Here is a 26,791-nt window from a genome sequence, read left to right as displayed (position 1 = left end):
GCAAAATTTTATACCTAAGTACCTAGTTATTTTAGCACTATTCTTCAACCAATACTCCAGGTTTTGATGTAATTTTGTCACATATAGTGTATGTTTTAATCATAATATACCAATCTTTTTGTACTTAAGGGTGTATTGACATCCTAATCAATATTTTGAGTTTAAAACATTTATGTACTTGTTAGCCTACCTTTCTTTGCAAAACCACACACCTAGGTCCCTAATTATTTTAGCATTACTCCCCAATCAATGTTGTAGGTTTTTTTCCCAGTTATTTGTTCACTATTACACATTTACTTACCTTGTTTTTATCTTCTTGTGGAATGGAAACAATTGTTGGCAAAAAAACAAAACCACTTAACAACAACCCATAAAAAACACATCCATCAAAGAATAAATAACAAATATGTTGACAAAAAGAACCCCAGTACCTAAACCAGAACACAAAAACCACATACATCAACCAACACTACAACCCACAGCTAACGAACAACACAACCACAATAATTGTTCCAAAAAACTCCCAAAATCAAGTACAAAACTCCTACCAGAACACAAACTACAACACTGACGCCCAACACATAAAGACAAATCAACATAAATAGTGATGACTGCATGCGCGTCCCTGCTCCTCCCAACAAAGACCTCACTCACCCAAAACCAACTTCGAAAACTAATTTTGAAAACAAATGAGGAAAACCGCAAAACTCAAATCCCTAAATATTGATTTTCCACGTATTTTTTCTTATGTAGACTAATAGTTGTTTGACACGTGACAGAATTAAAATATTAAAAATAAGAGTCAAAATATCATTACTTAATAATTTAAACTAATATTTAAAAAGAATGAAAGGGTAAAATATATTAATTGATATTTTCATATTATATTTTAGAGGGAATCCTTACTTGCATGTGCTATATTAGGTATGATTTTTTATTATTGTAAAAAATTATTAATTCTCATTTAACTAGTCGAAACATGAGATATAAGGTAGTGACTTTTTGAGCAACTCTATTGTAAACAAAAATAAAATTCCACACACACACACACAATTAGGTATCATAAGGATCAATTTACTCTAGAAGTAAAACTAAATTTCTCTTAATCTAATGATTATAATATATAGCATTTTAACAATTAGATTCAAGATAAAAGAGAAGACGAAAATGAGTAGTTTTTCTTAAAGTTATTCTTTTAATTGGCCTTCTCAATATGAAAACAAATCAGAACTCCTATTTAAAAAAAATAATAATAAAAAAAATATCTACGGAACTTCTTAAGAAAAATCTCTTTACTTTGGTAAGAAATCATATAAAATATTTTTACAAGTAAATTTAAGTTCTAAAAATATTTATATTTGATCTTATGAGCATTCGCAGTTCTACAGCCCAGATACCTGGATATTTTTCCAGCAGACATCGAACAGTCCACAATCTGTCACGTGTCTGCTAATACCAGTAAAGCCATTTGCTGAATGCCAGACGATTCTCTTGCTTGTGGTCATCATAATTCTCTTGGTTGAATAGCAGGAAGTGGGTGGGGGCTGCATATCCCTCATTTTGGTCACCAAATTATGTACGTATGGATTAATCAACAATTAACCTTTGATAAACTGTAACCTAAAATCGATGGGTTAGTGGCAATAGTTAGTTTATAGACTAGCCACTTCAAAAAAATGGGCCCCATATACACACGTCAGTGCATGATGCAGAAAATTTCCACAAGGCCATTATTGACGCCTCCTTTGATACAGTGAATAACCAACAAGGGCAGACATCAGAAATGTCCATAAGACCTGCCCACAGTATCAAAGTAAACAAAGAAATTAAAATAAAACAAGATAAGTACAGTGAATTCAAAGAAAAAACCAAATTCAGAAAACAGTTTGAAATAGAGTTTCTGGGAGTACCGTATTTATCGCTAACCACTTTTCAAGCCTTCTAATCCTTGATTGCATCTCCTCAATAACCCCATCAATTGGAGAGACTACTCTACCTGATGAGGATTCTGAAGCAGAGCTACTCCCCTGTTTGTGTGAACATAATACCGCTATATTATAATGCCTAAAAGTGATATTTCATGCTTAAAATACTTAAATCAGATGGTTAGTAGTTGATGAAGCCATAAATAAATAAGACAAAAACCTGTTGAGTAAAGGCCTACCTGAGTTTGAATAAATTCAACAATCTCTAGCAGCCTTGCTGATTGTTGAGAATGAATCCCACCAGAAGTTCTTTCAATCGCTGGTAGTCTTTCCAAAATTATTTCAAGATAACTCTACCAAAGTAAAAAATTAGAACAATAAAAAGTAACCATTATATAGACATCCATGACATAATTTATCCAGGACCTGCAAGATGCACCAGACACAAAAGATTAATTACAATAAAGCAATAAATTTAATACCTTGGTCGTATATGAAGTATCCAATTTAAGCATTGAACCAGCTGCGGCTACTGCATCTTTATTAACACCCTTTATCTGAATGTATGGGCCAGGTACATCTTGAAGGTGATCAACCTCAATTAAAATCTACCCCGATATAAGAAAGAATAATGTAAGACAGAAGAACCATAAATTATTTCAATATGCATAAGCAGCAAACTTTAGGACGGCAAACAGAAGTAAAAGAGCCCATACAGCAACATAGCTAACCACAAAGTTACTTTTGTAGTTGCATTATGCTCATTTATTATATGGATGTATGCACGCATATATATTACACAGGTCCAGTATAGAGTGCAATGCAATAGGCTACTGTTATAACTGTAATCAGTTTACACCTGTCACTATCCGATAGCTGTATAGTTTGTTAGAATTTTAGCTAGTTTGTTACCTCCTTGTACCCAGCTATATGTAAAGGGAATTTTATGCAATCAACAATCTAGAAAATAATACACTTTCTTGGTTTGTACTCTCTCCTTCCCAACATTTTTAACAGAACGCTTAGTTATAAACTAAGAACATTTGTCAATTTTTAAATTAAAATCCATAAGTTCTCACCATCAAGTAGTGAGAGCTTGGTGAATATTTTTTATAATTTATGCTAAGAAATATAATATAGTAGTACTGCTAACTTGCTGAACAACTAGGAAACCCCCAAAAGTGAAGGGAAAATAAGGGCCATTGTGTAGTCATAGCATTTATAAAATAGAGGTCTAATTGCTATTAACCATTCTGAAGTAATTAGGACTGTCCCTCTGAATCTTGTATCTCTCTTGTTTTCCAAGGATAAATTTTACATTAAAACCCAGTTCTATTATAAGAGAATGATGTTCATATATACTTGGATAAATTGACACAATCTTCAGTTGCCTGATTGACTTCACAATGCTTACTCCGTGCAGAGCTATTAAATACCAATAACAGTTAAAGAATAAATAATTATAATATAAATCTGATCTCAAGTTCTTGTGAACATAAACAATAACAAAATTCAGTCAACTTTGGGAGAAAAGGAAATCAGGAACAAGTTCATCTCAGCACTGTAAATTCAATCAAATAATTAATGGAAACAAGTATTTTCAGTCAATGTAACTCTTGAGATAAATCAACTGACCTTTCCATCCTGATAGATGAATGCAGACGCTTCAATATAAGCAACTGCTTGATACCTGACAGAAAATGCTATTGATCAATAAATCATCGATGGTAAATAAATATATTAACTGTCAAACAAATAAACAGAAACAAGTGATGGAGTGAAAAGTAGTATCGAGGAATTGTGTGCTACCACATCTAAAAGGATCTATATACAAGATTAGTACAGGAGGGCAGTATCATAACTATTCATAGGCACTATTTTCTATTTGCTAGACATTACAATATCAAGTAATTTCAAGTCTTGAGAAGGGAACTTTAAACCTAACTCAACCTTACAAAACCAGTTTGTAAGGAAAGGTTTGCATCATACTTATATTTATAAATTGACCTTAATTCTAGTCAATATAAGATCTCCAACACACTCTTTTACACCAAAGAATGAACATCTCAAGCATGTGATTAGATATTTGTTGGAAGTCTAACAAGAGTCCAATAGTGGTGGCACAACAGCCCCAATGAACTTAACTTGGATAGACTCAACATGTATGATACCAATTGGACTTTAAGCCTATCTTAACCTCACAAAAACCAGTTTGTAAGATGAGGTTTGCACCCACTTATATCTTATAAATTGTCCTTATCTCTAGTAGGTGTGGGCTCTTTAGCACACTCCCTCATGCCGAGGTAACCCGATAGCAGGTGACACAAGGCCAAATGAACTTCACTAAGATAGGCTCTAAATGGCTTGATACCATTTTAAGTTGACTTTAAACCTAACTCAATCATACAAAACCAATTTGTAAGATGAGAATTGCGTCCAATTGTATATTATAATTTGGCCTTATTCCTAATCGATGTAGGATCTCCAACAAAAAGAATACTACAAAGTGCATATGAAGCATGTGTTTAATCCTGAGACCCCCTTCCTCAAGTTGAAGCAAACAAACATATGTGTGTGTACATGTATATCATGTATAGAGCTTGTTACAAATACTAATAGAGTTGACTTAAGGTTCTCTAAAGGATTAAATAAACATTGTTTGCTAACTAATAGTAAGTGTAGACAAACCCAATCAAATTGACAAAGATAACATTTTCTTAATTAAAAATGATAGTCATCCATTGGTCCTACCATGAAAAGTTATGCTTGGAGCATGACGAAGAAAAGTTAGGAAAGAATGTATAGGAGCAAGAGGACTTGGACACCTAGGATGAGAGAAAGAGAGAGAATGAATAGGAACATATGGGAGGGGAAATGAAGACGAAAATGGTTAGATATTGTTAAGATAACATTAGACACTGTTAGTTACAATATTATGTGTTAGTTTTGCATATAACATGCTTAAGCCCATATCTTTAAAATTTCCTATTATAAATGCATAACCCTATATGCTCAATACACATTAGGGATTCATCCTATGTCTCTTTCTCTTTTATTTTAACTTGGTATCAAAGCTAGGGTTACTCTTTGCCTCTTCGATGAAGCCACTGTTCGTCAATGTCATTTTTTTTCAAAAACTGTTATTTCAAACATTGTTCTAAGTTTTTTTTTTTTTCCAACCATTGTTTCTCCTACCACCCAGTCTGATCTTCCCACCACATTGCAACCGTTGTCATCATAGTTGTCACCATCACTATTGGCATCATCACTACCACCGCCAGTATGTCGTCTTCACAAATCTTTAAATGGCCAGAAAAGTCTACTAGGGCTTGGTTTGGAAAATTTAGCAGTTTTGTTCAACAATTTGGTATGAATCAGTGTGGCAAATCATTCAATCTTTCACTATGACACAAGTGATGGGTGTGCCTATTTAATATTGTATGTTGCTGACATTGTTCTTACAGGAAATGACTACCATGGCATTTTCTAGATGAAACAACCCCTTTGTCACGACTTTTAGACCAAAGATCTTGGCAAACTTAGATATTTCTTGGGGATTAAAGTTGTACAATCCAACAATAGTATTGTTATATCTCAAAGGAAGTGTGCATTGGATATTTTTGAGTAAATTGGGTTGATGAACTCAGAATTTGTTGATACACTCATGGATCCCAATACCAAAGTCCTACCTAATCAGGAGGAGTCTTTCTCAGATCTTGAGAACTACATAACATTAGTTGAAAAATTGAACTAACATTTCCTTTGTAGTCAATGTGGTGAGTTAATTTCTCAACTCCCCATGTGCAAATCATTGGAATGCAATCATTCGTATTCGTATATTAAAGTACATTAAAGGATCTCTTGGAAAAGGTTTAATATATGGTCACAATAACCATACTAAAGTTTGTTATTCAAATGCTGATTGGACAAGATCTCCTTCTAATAGAAGGTCCACTTCTCGTGTGTCTCCATTAGTGATAACGTGATCTCTTAGAATAGGAAAAAACAAAATGTTGTGACAAGGTCTAGTATGAAAGCAAGAGTTATGACTTCAGCCACTTGTGAACTTATTAGGCTTAAACGATTACTTAAAGAGTTAAAATTTGGAGATGTCACTCAAATGATACTTATATGAGACGATCAGGTTTCTCTTCATATTATTATCTCTAACTTTGGCTTTCACGAAAGGACCAAACTCATTGAAATTGAGATCTTTTGAAATGGTGATCTTATCCAATAAATTTAAACAATCATAGCCCTTACGTTGCATAGAATAGCTTGCAATTGGAATTCCATGTTGTATTTTTTATATTGCTAGTCAAGGTGAAGACGAAAGAGCTTCATGTAGGGAATAGCATGTACATGTATTTTCTGCAATAAATAGGAATTTTTCTAAGTACTAGCTATTTTCAGTATTTTTATACTGTATTTTTATAAGCAGTCTACTCTTACCTCTGTCTACTGTTTTGTCCATATCTTTTTAGTTAGATGTCCATTTAAGCTTATTCTTTTTTCATTGGATTCCTTACTTCCAGGACTTTAATTTGGATATGTGGAACGCAGCATTTGGAGTGCAGAGCTATAAAAAAACATCAGCAAATGACTTGTCAGAAGTTGTAGCTTTTCTGTTTAGAAATTCTGTTTTTCTTTGACAATGTAAAAAGCCCAACTCGATTCAACTTCGGGCCCATTCATTTTCCTGTGTTCAGAACATTATATATAAGCTTGAATTAGTCAGGAAAAGGAATCCATAGGGAGGTACGAGTAGAGACACAATTAGTTGTAATAGTTTTTCAGTATTCTGGTTTTGGCTATTGGCGTTCCTCTTTTCTCTTATAGCAACTTTCAGAGTTTTCTTGTTGTTTGGTTCATCTTCTTGCATTTCTCACTTCTGCATTTTCGCTTTCAAATGGGTTTTCAATCTCTGTTCATTCTCAATTTATAATTCATAGTTCTACTTTCAGTTTCTGCATTACTCGTCTGATTCCATTATCGATTTGCATTTTCTGTTCCATTTAGATTTCTGTTCTTGTCTGGGACAAGCAACTATAACTCATGGGCTGCTGCTGTCCAGCTGTGGTTTCAGGGTCAAGACCATGTCGACCACTTGACATAGGCCAAAGACATTCCTCGCAAAGACCAAACCCAATGGATGCAAATTGATGCCTCTTTGTGTAATGTTCTCTAGTTCTCCATTGATGTCAAATTGCAGCCTCAATACCATGCTTTTACTACTTGTTATGATGTATGGAACAAAGCCAAGAAAGTATACTCCAATGGTGTTCATCACCTTTATAATGTTGTTTCCAACCTTATAACTGTGAAACAGGAAAATCATGATATACAAACATATCTTGGTAAGCTCGATCCCTTAATTGCTGATTTTGATTCATTAATGATGCAGACAAACATGTTGAACAATGTGGAAAATTTTTATGGTTCTTGCATTTGTCGGGCTTCCTCTAGAGTTTGACTCTGTCCACAATCAAATATTATTTGGCACGGTTGCTCCATCTTATGACACTATTAGTTAACCATTACTTCACCTCTCAGTTCCTCACATGTTTGGTCATTCTCTTGTACCTCCAACTGATTCATTTGCTTTTTACTCCCAATCTTCATACCAGAGTGGACAAAGTGGAATTCGTGGTGGATATCATGGTCAACGCCCTTGTTGCAATTTTTGTCAATGGTACGGCCATACTAAGGCATAATGTCTTGTACAATGACAATGATAGGATCAAGGAAAATATTTATATTAGGAGAAATAAAAGGGACAGACAATTATAACTATCTATGGGTAGGTTTTGTTGTCTCAGACTTTTATAAAGTCTGTGTAGGCAATTGTTTTTAGTAGTTTCTTTCATTGTTTTTGTTCATTCTAAAAAGAATAGTTAGAGTGGAGAGTCTGGTTCTCTCGAATAACCAGAAATTGTATGTGTTTGGTTTCTCCACATTGGAGGAAACCTCGTATGTTGTTGGAATAAAGATCTGCGGTTTCTAAAACATCTCATTATAGGTCTGAAAACCTATCAATTGGTATCTAGAGCCTCATTCCCAGTGAAGTGGGGGCACACTGAAGGTTATGGTCAACACAAGAATGGAGGCAAGATGCGATGGCTTGGAGAAGATCGTCCAAGAAGAAGAACACGCAAATAACCGTCGCTTCCTATGGTTGGAAGAGATGATTCCAGGACTGACAGGGGTGGTTGAACGCCTGGCATCCTCTTATAAGCATCAAGAGGCTCAAGATTTTGTTGCCATGAATGCCCATAAGGACAATAGGAGTAATGCAGGAGGAAGTTCTTTTGGGATTTCTGCCAAATGGAGGAAGTTGGACATTCCTGTGTTTACAGGGGACGAAGTTTATGGGTGTACCAATAGGTTAGAGCGATATTTCCGTTTGAGAGAGGTTAGTGAGGAGGAGCGAATGCAGGCTCTTATGTTGGCATTGGAGGGGAAAGCTTTAAATTGGTTTCAATGGTGGGAAACCTGCAATCCGAATCCCACATGGGAAGCCTGCAAAGACGCGATGGTTAGAAGATTTCAGCCAACAATGCTGCAAAGCCCGTTTGAAATTTTGATTGGCCTATGCCAAACGGGACAAGTAGGGGAATATATTGAGCAATTTGAACAATATGCAAGGTTCATGAAAGGAATGCAACAAGATTACTTGGTGGACATATTCTTGAATGGGCTAAAGGAAGACATAAAGGCGGAGGTTAAACTTTATGAACCCCATAATCTTGCTGAGTTAATGATGAAGGCTCAAATGGTGGAGGAAAAGGTTAGAGTCACCACCAAGGGGGACTCTCTCACTGTGCAACTTCAAAGTAACACCTATAGACAATTGCTACTTACTCACAGTTACTCAAAGGAAGGGGGAAATTCAGTGGGTTTTACCAACTCCGATAGAGGAAGTGGAGAGAGCAGTGGCTGTGTGAACACCATCAATAGTTCTCCTGCTGGGACTCAACAAGGAGGGACACATTTAGAAAATTGTCCCAAGAAGAATTGCAAGATAAGATAAAAAAATGGCTTATGCTTCAGGTGTGATGAAAAGTTTGGGCCTAATCATACTTGCAAAACTAAACAACTCCATATGTTGCTTATTTCGAAAGAGGAAATGCAGGAGTTGAGGGAATCTGCTGCTTGCATTCATAAAGAATTTTCAAACTTTCACCTTGAGGATAAGGTGCACCTTCATGGAGGGGGTGTTGATAGGTTTGATACAGTTTACAAAATAAGAAAAAAAAAGAAGGTTGTTCGTCCAGTTGAAAACACCTCTCACACATTGAAAACAGTTAAGAAGATGTCACTACCATCAATAAGGAGTTTCCTGCTTTTCACCTTGAGGACAAGGTGAAACTTCATGGAGGGGGTATGTTAGGGGCTGGAAAGTATATGAGAGGAGAAAGTATAGGAGGGAGAGAGAAGAGGACCAAGACCGAATGGTAAGAAGGGAAAGGGACCAAGACCGAACGGTAAGAAGGGAATGGGAAGAGGACCGAGGGGGAGAAGGCCGAACGGTGAAAGAAAGGGGATGAGCTGAAGAAGAAAACCGAATGGACGGAGCGGGGGAGGACGGGTACAGAGCTGACCGAACGATGGATAGCAGTAAGGAGGATTCCTAGAAGAGCGCAGCGGGAAACTAATTAGAGTAATAGGAGGGAAATCTTGGGAGGAGATTCACAGGATATCAATTAGAGTAATCAGGACCATATCTTACGATATTATTTGATATAATATAGTAAATAAGACTAAATATATAGGAATATTTTCTAATATTCAGTATATCTTGGGAGGGAATTAGTTATTATAAATTAAGGGGAAGCCTAGGGATAAAGGCATGCTTTTGATTTGTGAGTTCATAAGAGAGGTTATGCTCTCAGGTGACTGACGGAGGTTATGCTCCCAGTTATTGGTTGTTTTCTTTGATTCAGTATTTTCATTCAATAAAAGAGGTTTATTCATCTATTTGCCATTATTCCTTCTATGTGAGAGTGTGTGAGGACTTGTTCTAAGTTACGTCCCTAACTCAGGCACGTAACAGGGTATTGATAGGTTCAAGGGAAATATTCATATTAGGAGAAATAAAAGGGACAGACAGTTATAACTGTCTATGGGTAGGTTTTGTTGTCTCAGACTTTTATAAAGTCTATGTAGGCAATTGTTTTTAGCAGCCTTTTTCATTGTTTCTGTTCATTCTGAAAAGAATAGGAAGAGTGGAGAGTCTGGTTCTCTCGAATAACAGAAATTGTATGTGTTTGGTTTCTCCACATTGGAAGAAACCTGGTATGTTGTTGGAATAAAGATCTGCAGTTTCTCAAACATCTCATTATAGGTCTGAAAACCTATCAGACAACAACCCAAGACAGCTAATATTGCTCAAGTCATTTCCCCAAAAGCATCAGATAAGGTTTTAATTTTCGTTGATTCCTTCAATGAGTTTCTTCAATACAAGGGAGCCATGCAACCTACACAACCTGTCGTCGTCGTTGCTCTGTCTTGTAATCTTGTAACATGTATTTCTCAGTCCTCCTCCCTTGGCCTTGGATTCTTGATTCTGGTGCCTATGATCATATGTCTAGTAACAAGTCCCTTTTCTATTAAAGGAACTATTTGGAGTTTTTTACCCTATGTGACCATGGTAGATTGGCTCTTAAATAAAAGTTCATGGCATTGGTCAAACACGACCTTCTTCTAATCTTACCCTAGATAATGTGCTTTATATTCCCAAGTGTCCTTTTAATTTAATATCCATAAGAAAGTTCACTCGCACCCAAAATTACTTTGCTCTTTATGCTAATAATTTTGTAATGTTCAGGACCGGTGTCTCGGACAAACAATTGGAGCAAGACATGAGTCTTGAGGATTATATTATTTGTCACAATCAATTGCTTGTATCTCCACTGTATCTCTAGCTCTTGAGCATCAACACTTAGGTCATCCTAATTCGACCAAAATGCATCTAATGCTTCCAAGTTTTTCTAACAGTTCATCTTTTCAATGCATGTCTTGCCAGTTAGGAAAACACATTGGTCATACCTATGGTACTCAAGTTAATAAAAGTATTTCATCACCTTTTGTCTTAGTTCATTCAGATATTTGGGGTCCTAGACACAATACATTCAGCAAATTATACCATTCTGTAATTAGGAATATGGAAATACAACTGTACTGCAAATAATGACTTGAGTAATCCTTCCCTCCTTGAGCTAGCTTTTGTGGTTATGTAAGGCCTAGCCTATTCATAGTTCTCATAGCATATAGAGATATCATTTACTAATGGTGTTTTATCCTCATTTACTACTTCCATGAATTACTTTTTCCTTCTGACAACCAAGTTGAAGGCAGCATGGGGAATTTTATCTTTTCCCAATGCTTAAAACATATAAGTGACTGACAGCAATGCCAATGACAATAAAATACCCTTTCTTTTAATATAGAAACATAGAATCAGGACAACATCAATAAAAATCTACATTCTACTAGCAAACAATTCTCACTCTATTAACACAAAAACTTAATCATCATAAATATTAGTCATCCATTTATTGGAAATTAGTATATAATATATTTTTGCATTATTGAATTTTGGCTTACCCAAGATTAAGAAGGCCAGCAACCGTACTAATGCTAATATCAAAATCCACTTTGGGCTGAATGATAAAGTTTCCTTCTTTGATGGGCTGGCACATGAACAAGATAACAAAATTTGTTTAGTAAAATAAATCATGAAAGTGCCACACTATCAACTATGTGTATAATTATGTTAAGCTATCGTCAACAAGCAAATAATGTTCCCAACCTCTCGTATCAGCAACGCAAATCTGCCTTCACATATTCTGACTCGAATACAATCACTGTCCCTCAACTGTCCATTAGAAGGGATCCCAGGAAGCCTAATATAGATGTCAATAAATTTCTGCACCGAACTGCAAAATTTTGCTGAATCAAGAATTGCAACAATATCTTGATATGCTACCTGTAATTTATTACTATACTTTCAGCAAACATGTTGAACAAAACCTTGTCACAATATGTGAGTGTGTGTAGAGTTAAAACTTACTTTTTTGTTACTCTTTAATACAAATAATGAACTCTCAGGAGAAAGCACAGGGTCAAAATCATTTCGAATTTTAAGCTGCAAGACAACATTAATTGATGATGTGATATATATTAATCTATTATCCAAAAAGAAACAATTGCTAATCATAATAAAAAGAAAACTGAGATGCTATTACAACAAATGGGTGACTGGTGAGTGCAGCAAATAGAAAGAGTGGACTGCAAATATCAATTAAAATAACCAACCTATACATTATTCACATATACAAACAAGAAGACAGGTCAGTCATCATGGATGAAGCCGAAGTTTTTCACAAAATTAACAGAAATACAAATTATAAAGTAGGCATAGTTAGAGAGCACAGTAAAAGGCAAGGAAGTGTACTTGTTTACATGGAATCATTGATGGTTAAACTGGAAAATCTAAAATCATCAAGGCTTTAAAATATAAAAACTTGTCAGTTGACATGGAAACGATAATGGTTTAACCATTAATTCCAAGAAGTTTTAAAATATAGGGGGAAAAGCATACTATCCACTAACATGTGCATGAACAAGATGAGGTTCAATAAGCTGCTGGAACATGGGAAACACTGTCATCATGATCTCATTTTGAGAAATAAAGCATCCCACTCTACTCTTATCCCTTTGAACTCGTGAAATCAAATGTGAATGAACACCTCCAACCTGTTCCAAATAAGAAAATCAAAGTACGAGGCCTTCTTAGCCCCACAATAAACTATAAAATAAAGAAAAAGAAAAGGTCATCATTGAGGATTCATTCTTACAACAGCAATCCATAAGTCAAGTGATATTCGGATATCAGGATGCAAAGCAAAGACGCCTTCAAATATAATCTGGTCAAAATTAACAAATGCACTCTCAAGAACCACATTGAAACAATTACATAAAGAACTACCATAACAGGACTAGCAAACTATATCAGGATTTCAGCATAAAGATAAACTATATATAATGTCAAGCTATCATGCATACATTTTTCTGGTGTCCTTGATTTCTGAAAAAAACTAAGAAACAAGTAAAAGTGGGTAGTGGGGGGAGACAACATTGTATATGAAGTGTAAATGGTGGGCTAATCAATTGCTATATCCCATACCCCAGCTCGATGTGGGATGTAAAAGAAGCAGAAAGCACGCTGTACTGCAGTCAGTATTATGGTAAATGACTCCATTTTCCAGATCAATAGTGATTTCATTCTACGGAGGCACTTTTGGAACAAGCCCAAAAGCCTGCAAGCTATGAAGGGTTAAACGCTAACACCATGTGGAAACTCCTTAGCAGCTATTGGCATAAACTTCTCTGACCAAGTGATGTGGAGTTAAATTTTTTCTTTCCACTGTTCTACTCAAAATATATCAGTAAAAGGTTTAAGCAAGCTTTCATTTTGTCCTAACTTTAAGCTCAAGGAGCACTAAATTCAAAATCTACTAATATATTTTCATGAAAACAAAAGTGCAATTAAGAAATCACTTTTCAACTTTAGGCTATATTATTATATCTCACAATAAAAGTCAGTACAGAGACAAAATCTTAGGCACTTAGGGTGCTAGTTAATAACTGACCACTCCACAATCTTCAGAAACCTCAAGATCCTTGAAACCATTTCGAGCACCACTTTCCAAATCAAATATAGGTACTTTTGTTCTTTGGCCATTTCTTATGTCATCAATGTTCTGCAAGGGAAACGAGAACGAGAAAGTTTAATAATCCATTAGTAATTTGTCTGAAAATATCCACAAGCTTAGACTAACAAAGCATTTACGGCAAAGAGATATTACCATCAACTTTTTTCCTGGTGAATATAGATATTACCATAATCTTATTTGAACAACAAATAGAGAAAGCAAACGAATAAAGAATTTTACAATAATGCCAAAAAACAATGCTAAACAGTTACATTTCAAGACACAATTAGGAAACAAATAACTACTACCAACAAACTTTGCAGCAGGAATCACAAAAGGGACGTCCATTAAGTTTTTGGGCAGTGACAAGTCGAGACTCTGCACGAGAATGACACTTTAATCACTAAATGAATTTATTACAGTTTTGGTTTTTGATAGCGCTCCAAAATACCTTTTCATCCAAAAACTAGCTTCACTCTGGCTCCATATGAAAAAATTTGTTTATAGACACTTGTAGGAGAAGAAAATAAGAAAGTAAATTGATTGACCATTTCTATACGATAAAACAAAAGTTATGCAAGTTGATATTATCTTTGGGAAGAAGTTTGATTATATTTCTTTTTAACTTCAAATATTCTTATTTTCAAGTGTTTGTAAAGAAATTTATCTAAATATACTAGTATAAAGATTCTTTATAGTTACTTCTGAAGAAAATTGATTACTGTATGGCAAACAAAAAAGCAGCAGAAACAATGTAAAATAATAATCATATCCATTGTTAGACAAGTTAATATTAGAAAACCCTAGCTTCACATACATGTTAGAGTTTCCTAGCTTCGTTGATAAAATTTAACTTATAATGATTGAACTCGTACACCAACAAATATTGGAATATCATAATAATTAGATAACATGTGGCATTTTATTGTGTCTACATCAAATCATGCTAAGTTCTAAAACATCAATTCTCTCTTTTAATTTAAAGATTTGTTTTCATGTTATGTTAATTTAATACAATGCACAATAACTGGGTTGGGTTAAATCATTTAAGCTTCACATTTGTCATATCCTTGTGTCCATGAAGTACAAACTATGAAGCTCAAATGTGCCCAAAACGGGCGGTTCCATGTGTGAGAACCCAGTAGGATGGAAACCTGGAATGTCTACAGTGCCCAACACAGCCCACCAAGCCTCAACATTCCCAGTCACCCAGACACACCAGTGATGGTGATAGGATATAATGTGTGTATGATAGAAGGAAGTAGATTAAGAAGTACTTGTTAGTTAGGTTGTTAGGGTGAGTGAGGTTTCCTTTATATTGGGGGGTCCTGTATGTGGGGAACTTTTGGATAATTTTGTAGTTTGAGCTTTAGCTTTTTGTGAAGGGGAAACCCTTGGAGGAGAGAGTGCTCTCCTATATTTTTTGTTCTTTTTAGTCTATCCAATAAAGAATATTACTCTTCTTTCTCTTTTCAATTTCGGGTTCTTAACAAATTGGTCCAACCAGATCAAGAAAGAGGTGGAAGCATGGAAGAAAGAGTAAATATTTTGGAGAAAGGGGCCAGCAAACAAGGAAGAGTTATGACAGGAGAAAAAAAAAAAGGACTGTATGCAAGAAATAAGGGAAATCGTCCAAGAAATAAAAGACATGCTACAAGAACTCATCAATGGTGGAAGGGGCTTAGAAAGAAGTGAGAAATCTGTCATGAAAGGAAAGAAAGAGGGAAAAACGGGTAGGAATACTGTGAAAGACAGTCTGCACAACATCAAGAAAGGCAAGAAATTCTCTGAAGAAGAGTACTTGGCTAATGATGAAGAGAAGGGAGAAAGATATCCATAAAGTAGTAAACTAGATAAGGAAGGAGAAAAATTGTTGAGGCATGGGGTTAAAACAGTGGTTTCAAGAAGCAACCGAGTTGAGGTCTGAGTGTCCATGGGTGCATCCACTATAGCAGTTACAGATCCATATCCTGAAATTCCTGATGTTATAATACTTGCAGATCTAGCTTCTAGCAATTGCCACAAAGGAATTTCCAATTTTCTTGCAGATTCTTTATTAACTAGCCATCTTGAATTACTCACAGTGGAGGAAGGTAAAGATGGTACGAAAGAAACTTCAGGAATGGAAGCAGGGCAAACAGTTTTAGAGCAAACTGTGATACTTGTGCTTTACGGGGATAAACCAAATGTTATCTACCTTAAGGATTCTCTCAATGTTGTCCAAAATGCTACACAAGTTGCTGATCAAATACATCAAGTATGCAGAATGCAGTCATTTCAAAGGAAACAGTTAGCTCAACATGATGATGATGAATTTGGATGGTCAAATCAACAAGCTCTTTCCTTTTTAGCTTCTAGGATGAACAAATCTAGACAAGGAAAGGGTTTAGCCAATGCAGCTGCTATACAAATACAGAAAAAGTCTCAAGGTTGGAAGAAGAGAAAATAATTCTTTGATCATTCGTCAAAGAATTATTAAAGTCCAAGCCCATGTAAGAGGTCACTGGATCAGAATGCAGTATAGAACAATCATATGGTCCATGGGAATCCTAGAAAAGAATCAATTCTTATCATTAATGGAACAGAAAGAGTCAACAATTCTCTCATATCGACCACCACCCAAGCCTCCATACCTAAATTAGAGGGTAGTAGTTAGTGGGTTCCCTTCCTATGATAACAAATTGATGAAGATGAACCATGGGGACAAGCTTCACTATCCCAACCTTGAGGACAGGGTTGTTCTGCAGTGGCATGCAATCATAGGATATAATGTGTATGATAGAAGGAAACAGATTAAGAAGTAGTTGTTAGTTAGGTTGTTAGGGTGAGTGAAGTTTCCTTTATATAGTTTGGGGTCCTGGTATGTGGGGGACTTTTGGATAATTTTGTAGTTTGAGCTTTAGCTCTTTGTGAAGTGGAAACCCATGGAGGAAAGAGTGTTCTCCTATTTTGTGTTTTTTTAGTCTATACAATAAAGAATATTACTCTTCTTTCTCTTTTCAATTTCGGGTTCCTAATAGATGGCAGAGTCCCTCGTTTACTTTTTACAAAAAATAAATAAATCATGTCACAAAAAGAAAGAAAAGAGAGAAACATCCTCTCTTCCCTCCTCACCTTCACGCAAGAGAAAAACCAGAATGATTCACACCATTCCATGCTGACAAGTAGGGATGGCAAAAAAATCTACGGGCAGGGATATTCGCGGGTAAAATCCGCGGTGGATAGTTACTATCTGCAGATATTTGCTTTCCGCGGATAACGGGTAATAAGATATTTTAATATCCGTTTCTAAACGGATTAAGTACGGGTAGTATACTATCCGACTCACGGGTACCGTTACCTGCAAAAAATAATAAAAAAAATTAATTTTTATATTTTTAATTAAATTTTATTAAAAATTAAATTAAATTATATTTTATTAGGTTAAATTTAATTAAAATTAAATTTTAATTTATATTTAATTAATTTATATTATATTATATATTTTTTGTAACTTTATTTAAATTTTATTTTAAAAATGTATAAAATATTTTTTTTAATTTTTACAGGTACTTGCAGGTGAGGATTTTAAAATACCCACAAATATTTTCTAAACAGGTACCCGCGCCGATAGGTGGTCGGATAGCAGATACAATTTTATCTGACAGATCGGATTATAGGTAAATACTATCTGTGTCCGATCCATTGTCATCCCTACCGACAAGTAGAGAGCAATTCCACACAGCCAAACAGTGCTTCGGGTGACAATTGTAGTGCATACTGTGATGCCTTTTCTCTCCACTCATGTAATCAACTTTCATTTTTATCCTCTCTCGCTGCACTTCCATTGAATTATTCTATTTTATTTCCCTTCCACTGCTTCTCCGTAGTTTTATGACTTTTTTTTTTCAGTTTAAAAGAGTTTTATTTTGATTTCAATACCACAAACAGATGCCAACTGATGAAATGTGATGCCTTAGTAATTGAGAGTTAGTTATTATCATATCAACATATAATCTTGTTGTCATATACATACACACACGTGTTTCCATGTCTTATGTGTTTTTATTTTTCCGTGTACTTATATCGATCCAATTTTGTGTCATTCTTGTTCTTCGTAGAAAAAAAGTGGAGCTTTTATATAAAACTTGTCATTCTTGACCTTGGACCACAATAACATTTCCAGAGTAATAAATTTATTAGAAATTTTATTCTTAATAGAACAGTGTAAATTTTCATCCATATAGTTGCTCTGTTCTAGTGGGATAAAGCTTCACTGCTATAACTACAGTAGAACAACAAGGATAGCATACACGGACCATAATTTCTATCCTACAATTAGCTGATCCTTTCTAATGCCACAATTTTTATCAGCATAATGCAACCATCAAGGAAGTCATAGCTAAAATGCTTATCTCAAATGATGTGGTACTCTTACTAGAGTATAGAATTTTATTCCCTGTAGTTTTTCTTATATTCGCTGTATTTTTAATTTTGAAGGCAGTTAACTGTTCATCTATCTAACTGAAAGCTATTAGTGGTAGTTGTTTGTTGAAAGTCTCAAATTAACTAGAAATAAGGTCTATTGGTAGTTGTTTGAAGTCTGTTGCGAGTTAGTTTCCTTTCTTAGCTCTATATAGCTATATCACATCAATTAATGTTGTTGTAATAAATATTTCTCCCCAGCAATAAAGTTTCAATTCTCTGAAACTTCTATGAACCTTAATAACTCCAAATTAGCACTAAGTATCAGTCAAGTATTTATATAAGGTTACAAACTTACAAATATAAAATAAATTGTGAGAAAATTATTCAAAATCAAAAAAGCAACTTTTTTAAAAGAAATCTTTCCTTTGCTACAAATCGTTTAATTCTACTGATTTTTAATTAATGGCACTGTGTTACTGAGTTGGACTGTTACATTATTCAGATTAAGGAATAAGAGTTTTGGGTAATTGACAGGACAAGTTTTGGAGCAATTGAGGACGTGCAGACTCTGTCAAGTTATACACACAAAGCTCTTAACTAACAAGTCTAACCAGAGTTTGTCCCCAACCATTCAAAGGTTTACATCTTCTAAAGCAAATGCTTCATATTAAGTTGATCATTACTTCAAACAATGAAGTAGGGTAATGGATGGGAACTAAAAATAGTGACACTAAATTAACATGTCATGGTAAAAGTAAGTACTAAAAAAAATTGATTCCTCAGAAGAAATAAAACCATTTTTATTCAGAAAAAGTAATGTGGGTGAATGTGTGACATCAATCAATATCATGCAGAGTGACCAAATCAATCACATCTAAACTGTTCAATTACCTTACCTTCGATAGCAAAGATAAATCAAGTGTGTTGAAGTCATCATATTTAAAGTCCTTTACTTGTTTATAATAGCTTTCCAGGGAAACTACTTCACAACCAATTATATTTGCCATTTTATGAGCCAAACTAGTCTTCCCAGACCCACTTGGACCTCCTGAAATGCACAACTTCTCCAGGATAAGTGATTCTATCAGAACTACCGCTGTTAAAAATACATGCTGAGACTGAGATGACGCAAAATTGATTCAGAATTATTCAGTAAAGCAGTAACCAAAAGAAAAGGTTCGATATGATTTTTACATGCACATTCAAGCTGAAACCATTGGACTAAAATATCTAATTAATAAAAGGATCAATTTTGGCAAATGAAAATGCGGTGGGTAATGGGCTTAAGGTGATATGCACTTGAGTCAAGTTAATGGACCCATTTCCTTTAAAGAAAGTTTGAGATAGCAATATTTTGATTCAGCTCAATTAGTTTCCAGCTTTATCAGCAAGCATGTGAAGAACCAACCTGGTATTTCAAAAACGATAATAGCCAAAGTGACTGTCATTTATCTTTAAATGCCTTATATAAATTATATCAGTGTGAAGTCTTTTTCCTCTTAAATATTTGTGCGCTAATGGGGATAGGCAAAAACTACAGACAAAGGAAGGAGGACGCTGTATCAAGAAATGTCCATATTACCAATTCCAACTATGACTGGGACACCTTTATTCTCCAACAATGCCTGGAAAAAGTATAAATAAGCAAATAGGATTCCATCAAACACATAAATATGAATGTCCTATGGAATTGTAATCTTCAAAACATAAGACACAGAAAATTTTCCAAGCCTTTTGCTCCTTACTTGTATTGCTTGAACAGCCAAAAGCAATCCCCTGTCCAAGTCAAATGAATCAGGCATTGGAGCAAGCCTAATACTATCCCTGAAAGATGAAGGATCTGTGGTTGCTTCATGAGAGAAGTCTTGATATAAAGGAAATTTTACATAAACATCTACAAAATTATTTGCATTCTCCAATTCAAGGAAAAATACCTAGAACTGAATTGTCAGGCTGGGAGGAATCTGAAGATATGAAATGCCATGCAGCCACAACAGGTTCCATTTTAGATTTTGTTGGGGATCGAGTCCATGGCTGGGGTAAATCCTCCAACCCAGTAACAACACTAGGAGTAACTCGGATTGGCTTTGGGGCAATGATTGTTGTTTCTTGACTACCAGCCACAGTAGTATTAGACACAAGTGGTGGAGTACTAAGACGAGGTACACCTGCAAATGAAAGTGAGAAGTTGAATACAACTAAATGCAACACAAGACCTTTTCTCTAACTTGTAATCTATAACTATAATATATCTATAATGTAAATCTATAACAACAACAAAGCAATTTCCCTTTCTGGTCTCCACATTTTATGGGACCTATTACTCACTGCACAATATTTGCTTCTTTCATAGCCTCTTGTCAAATTAATTATATTGAACTGTTTTAAAAAGGATTAAATATGTGTACAGATGTTCCTGTCTTTGCACTAGTCTAGATAATTAAGATAATCTACTGGAAATAAACAGTTCAAGTAGTCATGAAGGTAATTGGCCAAATGCTGTACTCACACTCTTCAAACCACAATATTTTTCATGTTGCAGCAGTTATTATCACTTGTAAGAAAAACAACTGAATTAATTAAATGTGCATAAACTATATTGAAGGGAGAGCATCCCAATCCCTACCTTTTCTCTCCAGAATCATTTCCAGATATGATTTCGTAATCCAAGGTCCATCAATACCCATCCTTGATGCTTCTGTTCCAACAGTCTGAGATTTTTTTTCCATTTTTCAGATAAGTAACTCACCATATTATCAACCAGACAAGGCTTAATCAGACTGAGCAGAAAGTAAAAACAAACAAAAAAATGCTATTTAATATAAAACGGAAGAAACCATGGGAAGCCTTTCATATAAGAAATTGTAAAAACAAAAAATCCTTAAAAATGAGAAAACAAGGTATTTTAAATGTGCTGCGGAGGATTAACCCTTATTTACCTTGATCAAACTAAGAAACAATAGTAAGTATAATGAAATCTACAATAAGATGCTTTACATAAAATACATGGTGACTGGTGAGTCCTCAATACGATTGCATTTTAACTAGAACATGTCTAGTGGGATCAGAAAAAACTATACCTTTCTATTAGTTCCTCTCATCACCATAAATGTCTCACCAAGAACATCAATGGTCTCAAAAGAGATGGTAACCTTGCCATTATTGACAGTTGCCGATGCACGCTTATAACTAACCACAACAGTATACCCAAGAGCCAACAGCCCACCCAATGTCATTCGACCAACCTGTTTCAACATTAAAATCATAAAAAGCAAACAAAAATCAGCTAAAAAGGAGTAGGTTCATTTTTTTCGTGATGGATGATAACTTTAAAGGAATAAAATGTTAAAAGAAGTGTCAGCAATTATCTTTGCTAATAAGGATGAATTAGTATCATGTATATCTTGTAACTTCATCATGAGAAAACAAATGTATCTTGTAATACTGAAACAGTATACCACTATGTTTTGTCTTTTTCTCATCATTCAAACTGCAGTCATAACATTGATATGTTGGCACAAAACGAAGAAGCTATCCAAAATTTAAATTCTAATTAGTGCTCTCTAGGAAGGATTAAAGTTCAACTTCCTAGCATTATTGAAAGGGGCAGCATCTAAGTCGTGGGAAAGGGGGAGTTAATGAGTTAAATATATAGGAGGAAATAAAGGTAAAGGGTGTTGGATATATGTTCATTTGTAGATTGAACATTGGCTCCTTTTTAAAAGGAGAAATCATTCGTAAAGAGGAAATCCTTGGACGAGATTTCTCTCCTATTTCTTATTCTACTCCTCTTAATAAAATCTTTCTTTTCTTTCCCATTCAAATATTGGTTCCTAACATGTCAACTGCTAACTGTTTTAATGTTGCCTATCGAGCTTGAAGGGCACATTTACAAATTGCACATACCTCAAATTTTTTTAAGCACGGACAGGGACAAAAGCATAGGCCTTCTAGTTAATGCACAGTTCTATTCAAATAAGCAGGCTTAAATATACAGTAATTGGGTAATATATCCTTTACCTAATGGGCATATGAGACCATCCCACTCATCTTGCTAATAGCTTGTTGTCCTTAGAAAGGAAACGGAAAACATCCATACCTCAAATTCAGCTTTAGGCCTGATAATGAAATTCTTGTCGACAATCCTCTGGTCACCAAGTGATAGATAATATCTAATTCCAGACTGCCGCACTTTGATCCAATCATTTATCCTTGCTTCTTCACTAGATGAAGGCGGTCTAAGGTACATTTCAATAAAACTGAAAACAAGGCAAATTTCCAGTGAAAAAATTTTAAATTCTACATAATAGAACAGTAGTTAGAAATATCTAAATACAAAATTCACTAGTTACCACCAAACTCATTCTTTCCACAATCAAAATACTAACTTGTCTGTTTGGGCTTCATTTCCTTGGAAAGCGGAACCTGAATGTCCATCTGTAGACTGTCACAAAACTTTTAAGTTAAAAACATACAGTCTTTATGCAAAACATTGACGTAGACACGCAAATACTAGAAAATAGGACTGAAAAGATATTTGCAAAATTATCCTAAATTGAGACAGGAGATTATATTAACAATAAAAGGACATGCAGATATATCCATGCTTGCTTTATATTAACCATTATCGGGGAACTCTAAGTTAAACATTCCCTTTTTCTACCAATCTCTAATAATCTAACTTGCAAAATTATGAGTTTGTGACAATAGAACCAGTGAAAAAACCAGAAAAGCATAGCAGATAATCTAATAACAGACGATGGAGAGGCAAAGAATGCATAGCATAGATTTAGTAGCCAAAGGATGACCATTCTAAGATATACTGTTGGGAAGTCTTACACCCCCTGCCTCAAATCTTGGGGTGTAGCTTGTATATTTGTTGGACAACTTCGGTTGATGCCAATTGGTTTTGAAAGGAAATCTGACTTGATATCAGAGCCTATGCCTCATCATGGTAAATAACCTATTCTGGTAGGCCCGTCTATTTGGCAAGCACCTATGGAGGGGTAGGGTGTAGCATATGTATTTGTTGGAAAACTTAACTTAATGCTAATTGGTTGAGATGAAACTTAACATTATATCAAAGCCTATTTTGGTCAATCACCTATTCTGGTAGGCTCATCTATTCTAGAAAACATCCATGGAGGGAGTGTTGGAAAGTCCCACATCACCTAAATAAATCTTGGGGTGCAACTTGTGCATGTGGATGTGTGTTTGCATGGATGTCATGTGTTGAACAACTTCAATTAACGGAGAAGGAAGAAAAAGTTACTTTTGATCAAAAAATAACATCATGCTCAAAGGGTATATTATTGTACTACCAAATAACCAATTATACTCAGACTGTGAACGTTAGGCTTTAAAGGGAAGAGAACAGTACCAGTAGGTAGGAGAACAGTACCAGTAGCATAAATGAGAATGTTAAGAAAGATGCATCATCACACCAGAAAGGACAAGATATATGGAATTAATGTAGTTAGGGAAATATTAATGAGTTATCTATCAACAAAAGATGACAGGAAATCAATTCAGATGTTTTGGACATGTGCATGGAAGATCACCAGATGCACAAGTGAAAAGAGTAGACTGCATGGTTTCTAATGTTGTGAAAAGCACAGGAAACAAGAGAGTATGGACATTGGAGAAAATAATTAAAAGGAATTTCATTTAGCTGACCTCACCAAGTAAGATAAAGTTATTTTTGTTATTGTGTTAAAATTTCAAAAGAAAAATCCTCTTCATTCATCTTTAAACTTTAAAACTAATTCAAGAAGAAATTTGAAAGGGAAAAAAATATTCAAGCCATGAAAGAGTAAAGCTTAAAATTTCATATTATTTAAACAGGTCGTGCTCAAATTTTTAATTTAGCTCATTTAAATGAATTAAGCATGAACAAACCAAACTTGAGCTTCAAGTGCTCAACTTAGCTAGACGGACTTGTTTGTACCTTTAGTAATAGGCAACTAATCGAAAATAAAATTCACTTATAGGAATACAATAATTAGTACTAATGTAAAGGTCAAAGACACACCTCACTTCTGCATTTAACCTTGTATATTGCCTCTCTGAATGATGAGACAAAGCTGTTATTAATTCTGATCTGCCAAAGAAGGGCAGAGGAAATTAAAATATTTGTGGTGAAATTTAGAGTAGAAAATAAAAACAGGACCAACCTGTGCATGATGAAGATCTGGCTCAATGTGTTTCCTAAACAGTGGAAAAATGCTATCTATGAGGTAATCCAGTGAACAAGAATCTCCAATGTCATAGCGTACTTTAGAAAGCAAGCTAAAATGAACACCACCAACCTGATTTATCAGAAATGCATCCTCTGTATTATTTTGAAACTTCTAAGCAATTGAGAACATAATTATGGGAACAAAGTCATTGCAATATTAAGAAAAGAAAAAAAAATTACCACAGCAACTCGTATGTCCAGTAAAGACCGCAGTTTTGCATGTAATGCATATGTGCCGTCAACTATTACCTGAAACCAATTGTATAGAAAGGAATAAAATGGTGAAACACGGAACTCCTCCAAAACTTCAATTAGCATAGCTTACCACCCCAGATGAAGCGCTCTTTATTGCTTTATAGCCAACACGCTTCTTTTGCTGATAGTCAAACTTTGGAATTAATGTATCCTTGCCTTTAATCAAATCCTAATTAAAACAGAGAAGATCATTGACAAACCATGAAATAAAAAAAATAAAAAAAAATAAAAAAAAATAAAAAAAAAGACAAAAGCAACAAACAAGACTCGTTTGCATTGCTTATTAAAACCATATGCTAGTCCTGGACAGTACATGTTATATTGACACATGATCGAATTTGTTTCATTCCAAAAAGACAAACATGAAAATAATTACTTAACCAACAATCTTTATTTTTTGTTTTCATCTTTTGGTGTTCTTTGTTTCAGTCAGAATCAGATCATAGGACTGCTGAATTTCAGCAACATATGAAGCTACAAAAGGCCAAAATGTAAAGCATTTAAAGCCATCATAAGATCGGCCTTGTAAGACCTGTTAGAATAGGCTTACTTAAATGTTGTTTTTCGTTGTACCTATCTGTACCTAGGGTCCTAGAGGTGTCTTTACTTGGTTTCTACTGTTTGCTCTCTCTCATTGTATCTCAAATTAATCTACAAATTATACATATAAATGTGAGAACCTCTGAGAGTCTTGAAAAAGCACTCTGAAATATATTTTCTCTCTTTATATTTTTCTCAAGTATATAAGGGACAACCAGATCAGCATTTAAGGCATGGTAAAGTAACGAAGCAAATTCAAACCTCAAGATTCTTGATCAGCGTATCAAAATCTACAGAATCCACATCATTCCCTTCATCAACCCCATGACGGTAATTCCCCATTGATATAACGGTACAACCAATAACAGATGCCACCTTTTCTGCTAAGCTTCAGAACCACGGAATTGAAAAAACAAATGAGGAAAACTAAGGCAGCAGAGCATACATACTCTAGCAAAACATATTCAAAATAATGCATTGAAAACACTATCAACACCTTACCTTGTTTTACCAGATCCACTTGGACCACCAATGCCAACAGTAACAAGGCCATCCTTTTTCTCTCGGAGTTCTTGAATAGATTTTACCAACAAATAATATCCATGATCAAAAGACTGCACCATTTCATCCACGTATTAGCAACAGTTACCACAAATCTCATGAATCATGAAAAATTGAGCACGCAAAAAAGCTTCAACATACATGAATAGCAGTATCATTCAAACTTCAAAACTCTACAAACAAATAAATAAACAAATGATAACAGTAAACTGATAACCATCATGAAAATCAATTTTACCACTCCACGTTGAGGAGTCCTCACCGATATGTAAAAGTTCAACATACATTAATAAGCAAAACTCTATCTCTCTTTCCCTCTCGTCTAAAATAAGATGACAGTGAAATGGAGTGATCATGTAAAAATGATACCAGTTCTAATTTTCAGTACTTATGAGTGCTAGCTGATACTAAAACTATCACGTGATTAAAAATAAAAAACACAGCCTAAAAATGAAGTTTCGAACCCTAAAATTGTGTCAGGGAGGGAAAATATAAATTTCAAGGGACAAATATATATACACCAAAGCCGGTTAATCCAAATTGCAAACAATTTCGAACAAAAGCTATAATATGAGAGAGAAAATGGAGAAAGCAAGAATTAGAAAAAGGAGAAGATAAGATTGCTGCATGCTACATATACCACATGGAGAGGGAGAGATTGGAGGATGGAAGACGAAGACGAAGAAGTCGAAGGCTGTTGTTGGAAGTAATCGCGTCCTCCTTCATGGAACACTCGCTGAACAACTTCATCATCCATTTTCGTTCTGTTATCGATCAATCAACAACACTATCTCTTTCCTTCGGCACCTTGTTTTATTGCTTGTGTATGTGCGTTTCTGTCAGAAAGAGAGGAATCAATCTTTGGTTTGGTTGAGTGTGTACTGCGATGGAATCTCTCCGAAAAGGAGAATATCAATTCTTATTTTTATTGTTATTGTTTTTCGGTTGGTGCCCGAAAAATAAAAATATACAACTAATTTGGAATTTCAGTTTTCGTGTGAGAGTGGGGTGTATTTGCCTTGCACCACCCAGTTCTCACTCACCTTCTACTACACGTCTTTTCCTTCGTGCACGCTTTTTTTTTATTCTTTTTTTTTTCACTGTACTTGCTGAAAAATTCAGTTTTATGTTCTTGCTTCCCTCTCGTC

The 26,791-nt window shown here is 34.9% G+C and overlaps 2 protein-coding genes across 3 annotated transcripts; one reads left to right on the top strand and one right to left on the bottom strand.

Annotated features, from left to right (window-relative positions):
• Positions 1–1,274: 1,274 nt before the first annotated feature.
• LOC106768623 lies at positions 1,275–26,791 on the bottom strand. 2 transcript variants are annotated; one of them, XM_014653863.2, is made up of 26 exons: positions 26,284–26,791; positions 25,584–25,696; positions 25,344–25,470; positions 24,613–24,711; positions 24,468–24,536; positions 24,223–24,357; positions 24,081–24,149; positions 22,438–22,493; positions 22,149–22,308; positions 21,130–21,294; positions 20,676–20,760; positions 19,984–20,217; positions 19,795–19,889; positions 19,632–19,674; positions 18,946–19,097; positions 13,580–13,690; positions 12,785–12,853; positions 12,540–12,683; positions 11,998–12,072; positions 11,737–11,913; positions 11,532–11,617; positions 3,561–3,615; positions 2,408–2,533; positions 2,165–2,278; positions 1,911–2,027; positions 1,275–1,796 (listed from the first exon to the last, which is right to left on the bottom strand). In XM_014653863.2, the coding sequence occupies exons 1-26, from the start codon at positions 26,398–26,400 to the stop codon at positions 1,731–1,733; spliced, it is 2,859 nt and encodes a 952-aa protein (XP_014509349.1). In that variant the 5' UTR covers positions 26,401–26,791; the 3' UTR covers positions 1,275–1,730. The 2 variants fall into 2 exon arrangements, with proteins under 2 accessions (XP_014509349.1, XP_022638796.1); XM_022783075.1 differs by having other exon boundaries at positions 25,344–25,465; positions 26,284–26,410.
• LOC111242018 lies at positions 6,490–11,449 on the top strand. The gene has a single exon (XM_022783076.1). It carries the CDS (start codon positions 8,011–8,013, stop codon positions 8,953–8,955), a length of 945 nt encoding a protein of 314 aa, XP_022638797.1. The 5' UTR covers positions 6,490–8,010; the 3' UTR covers positions 8,956–11,449.

Source organism: Vigna radiata, chromosome 7 (genome assembly GCF_000741045.1).
Source record: "Vigna radiata var. radiata cultivar VC1973A chromosome 7, Vradiata_ver6, whole genome shotgun sequence".
Lineage (NCBI taxonomy): Eukaryota > Viridiplantae > Streptophyta > Magnoliopsida > Fabales > Fabaceae > Vigna > Vigna radiata.
The sequence above is the reverse complement of the archived record's forward strand: the minus strand, read 5'-3'. Positions and strand labels throughout refer to the sequence as shown.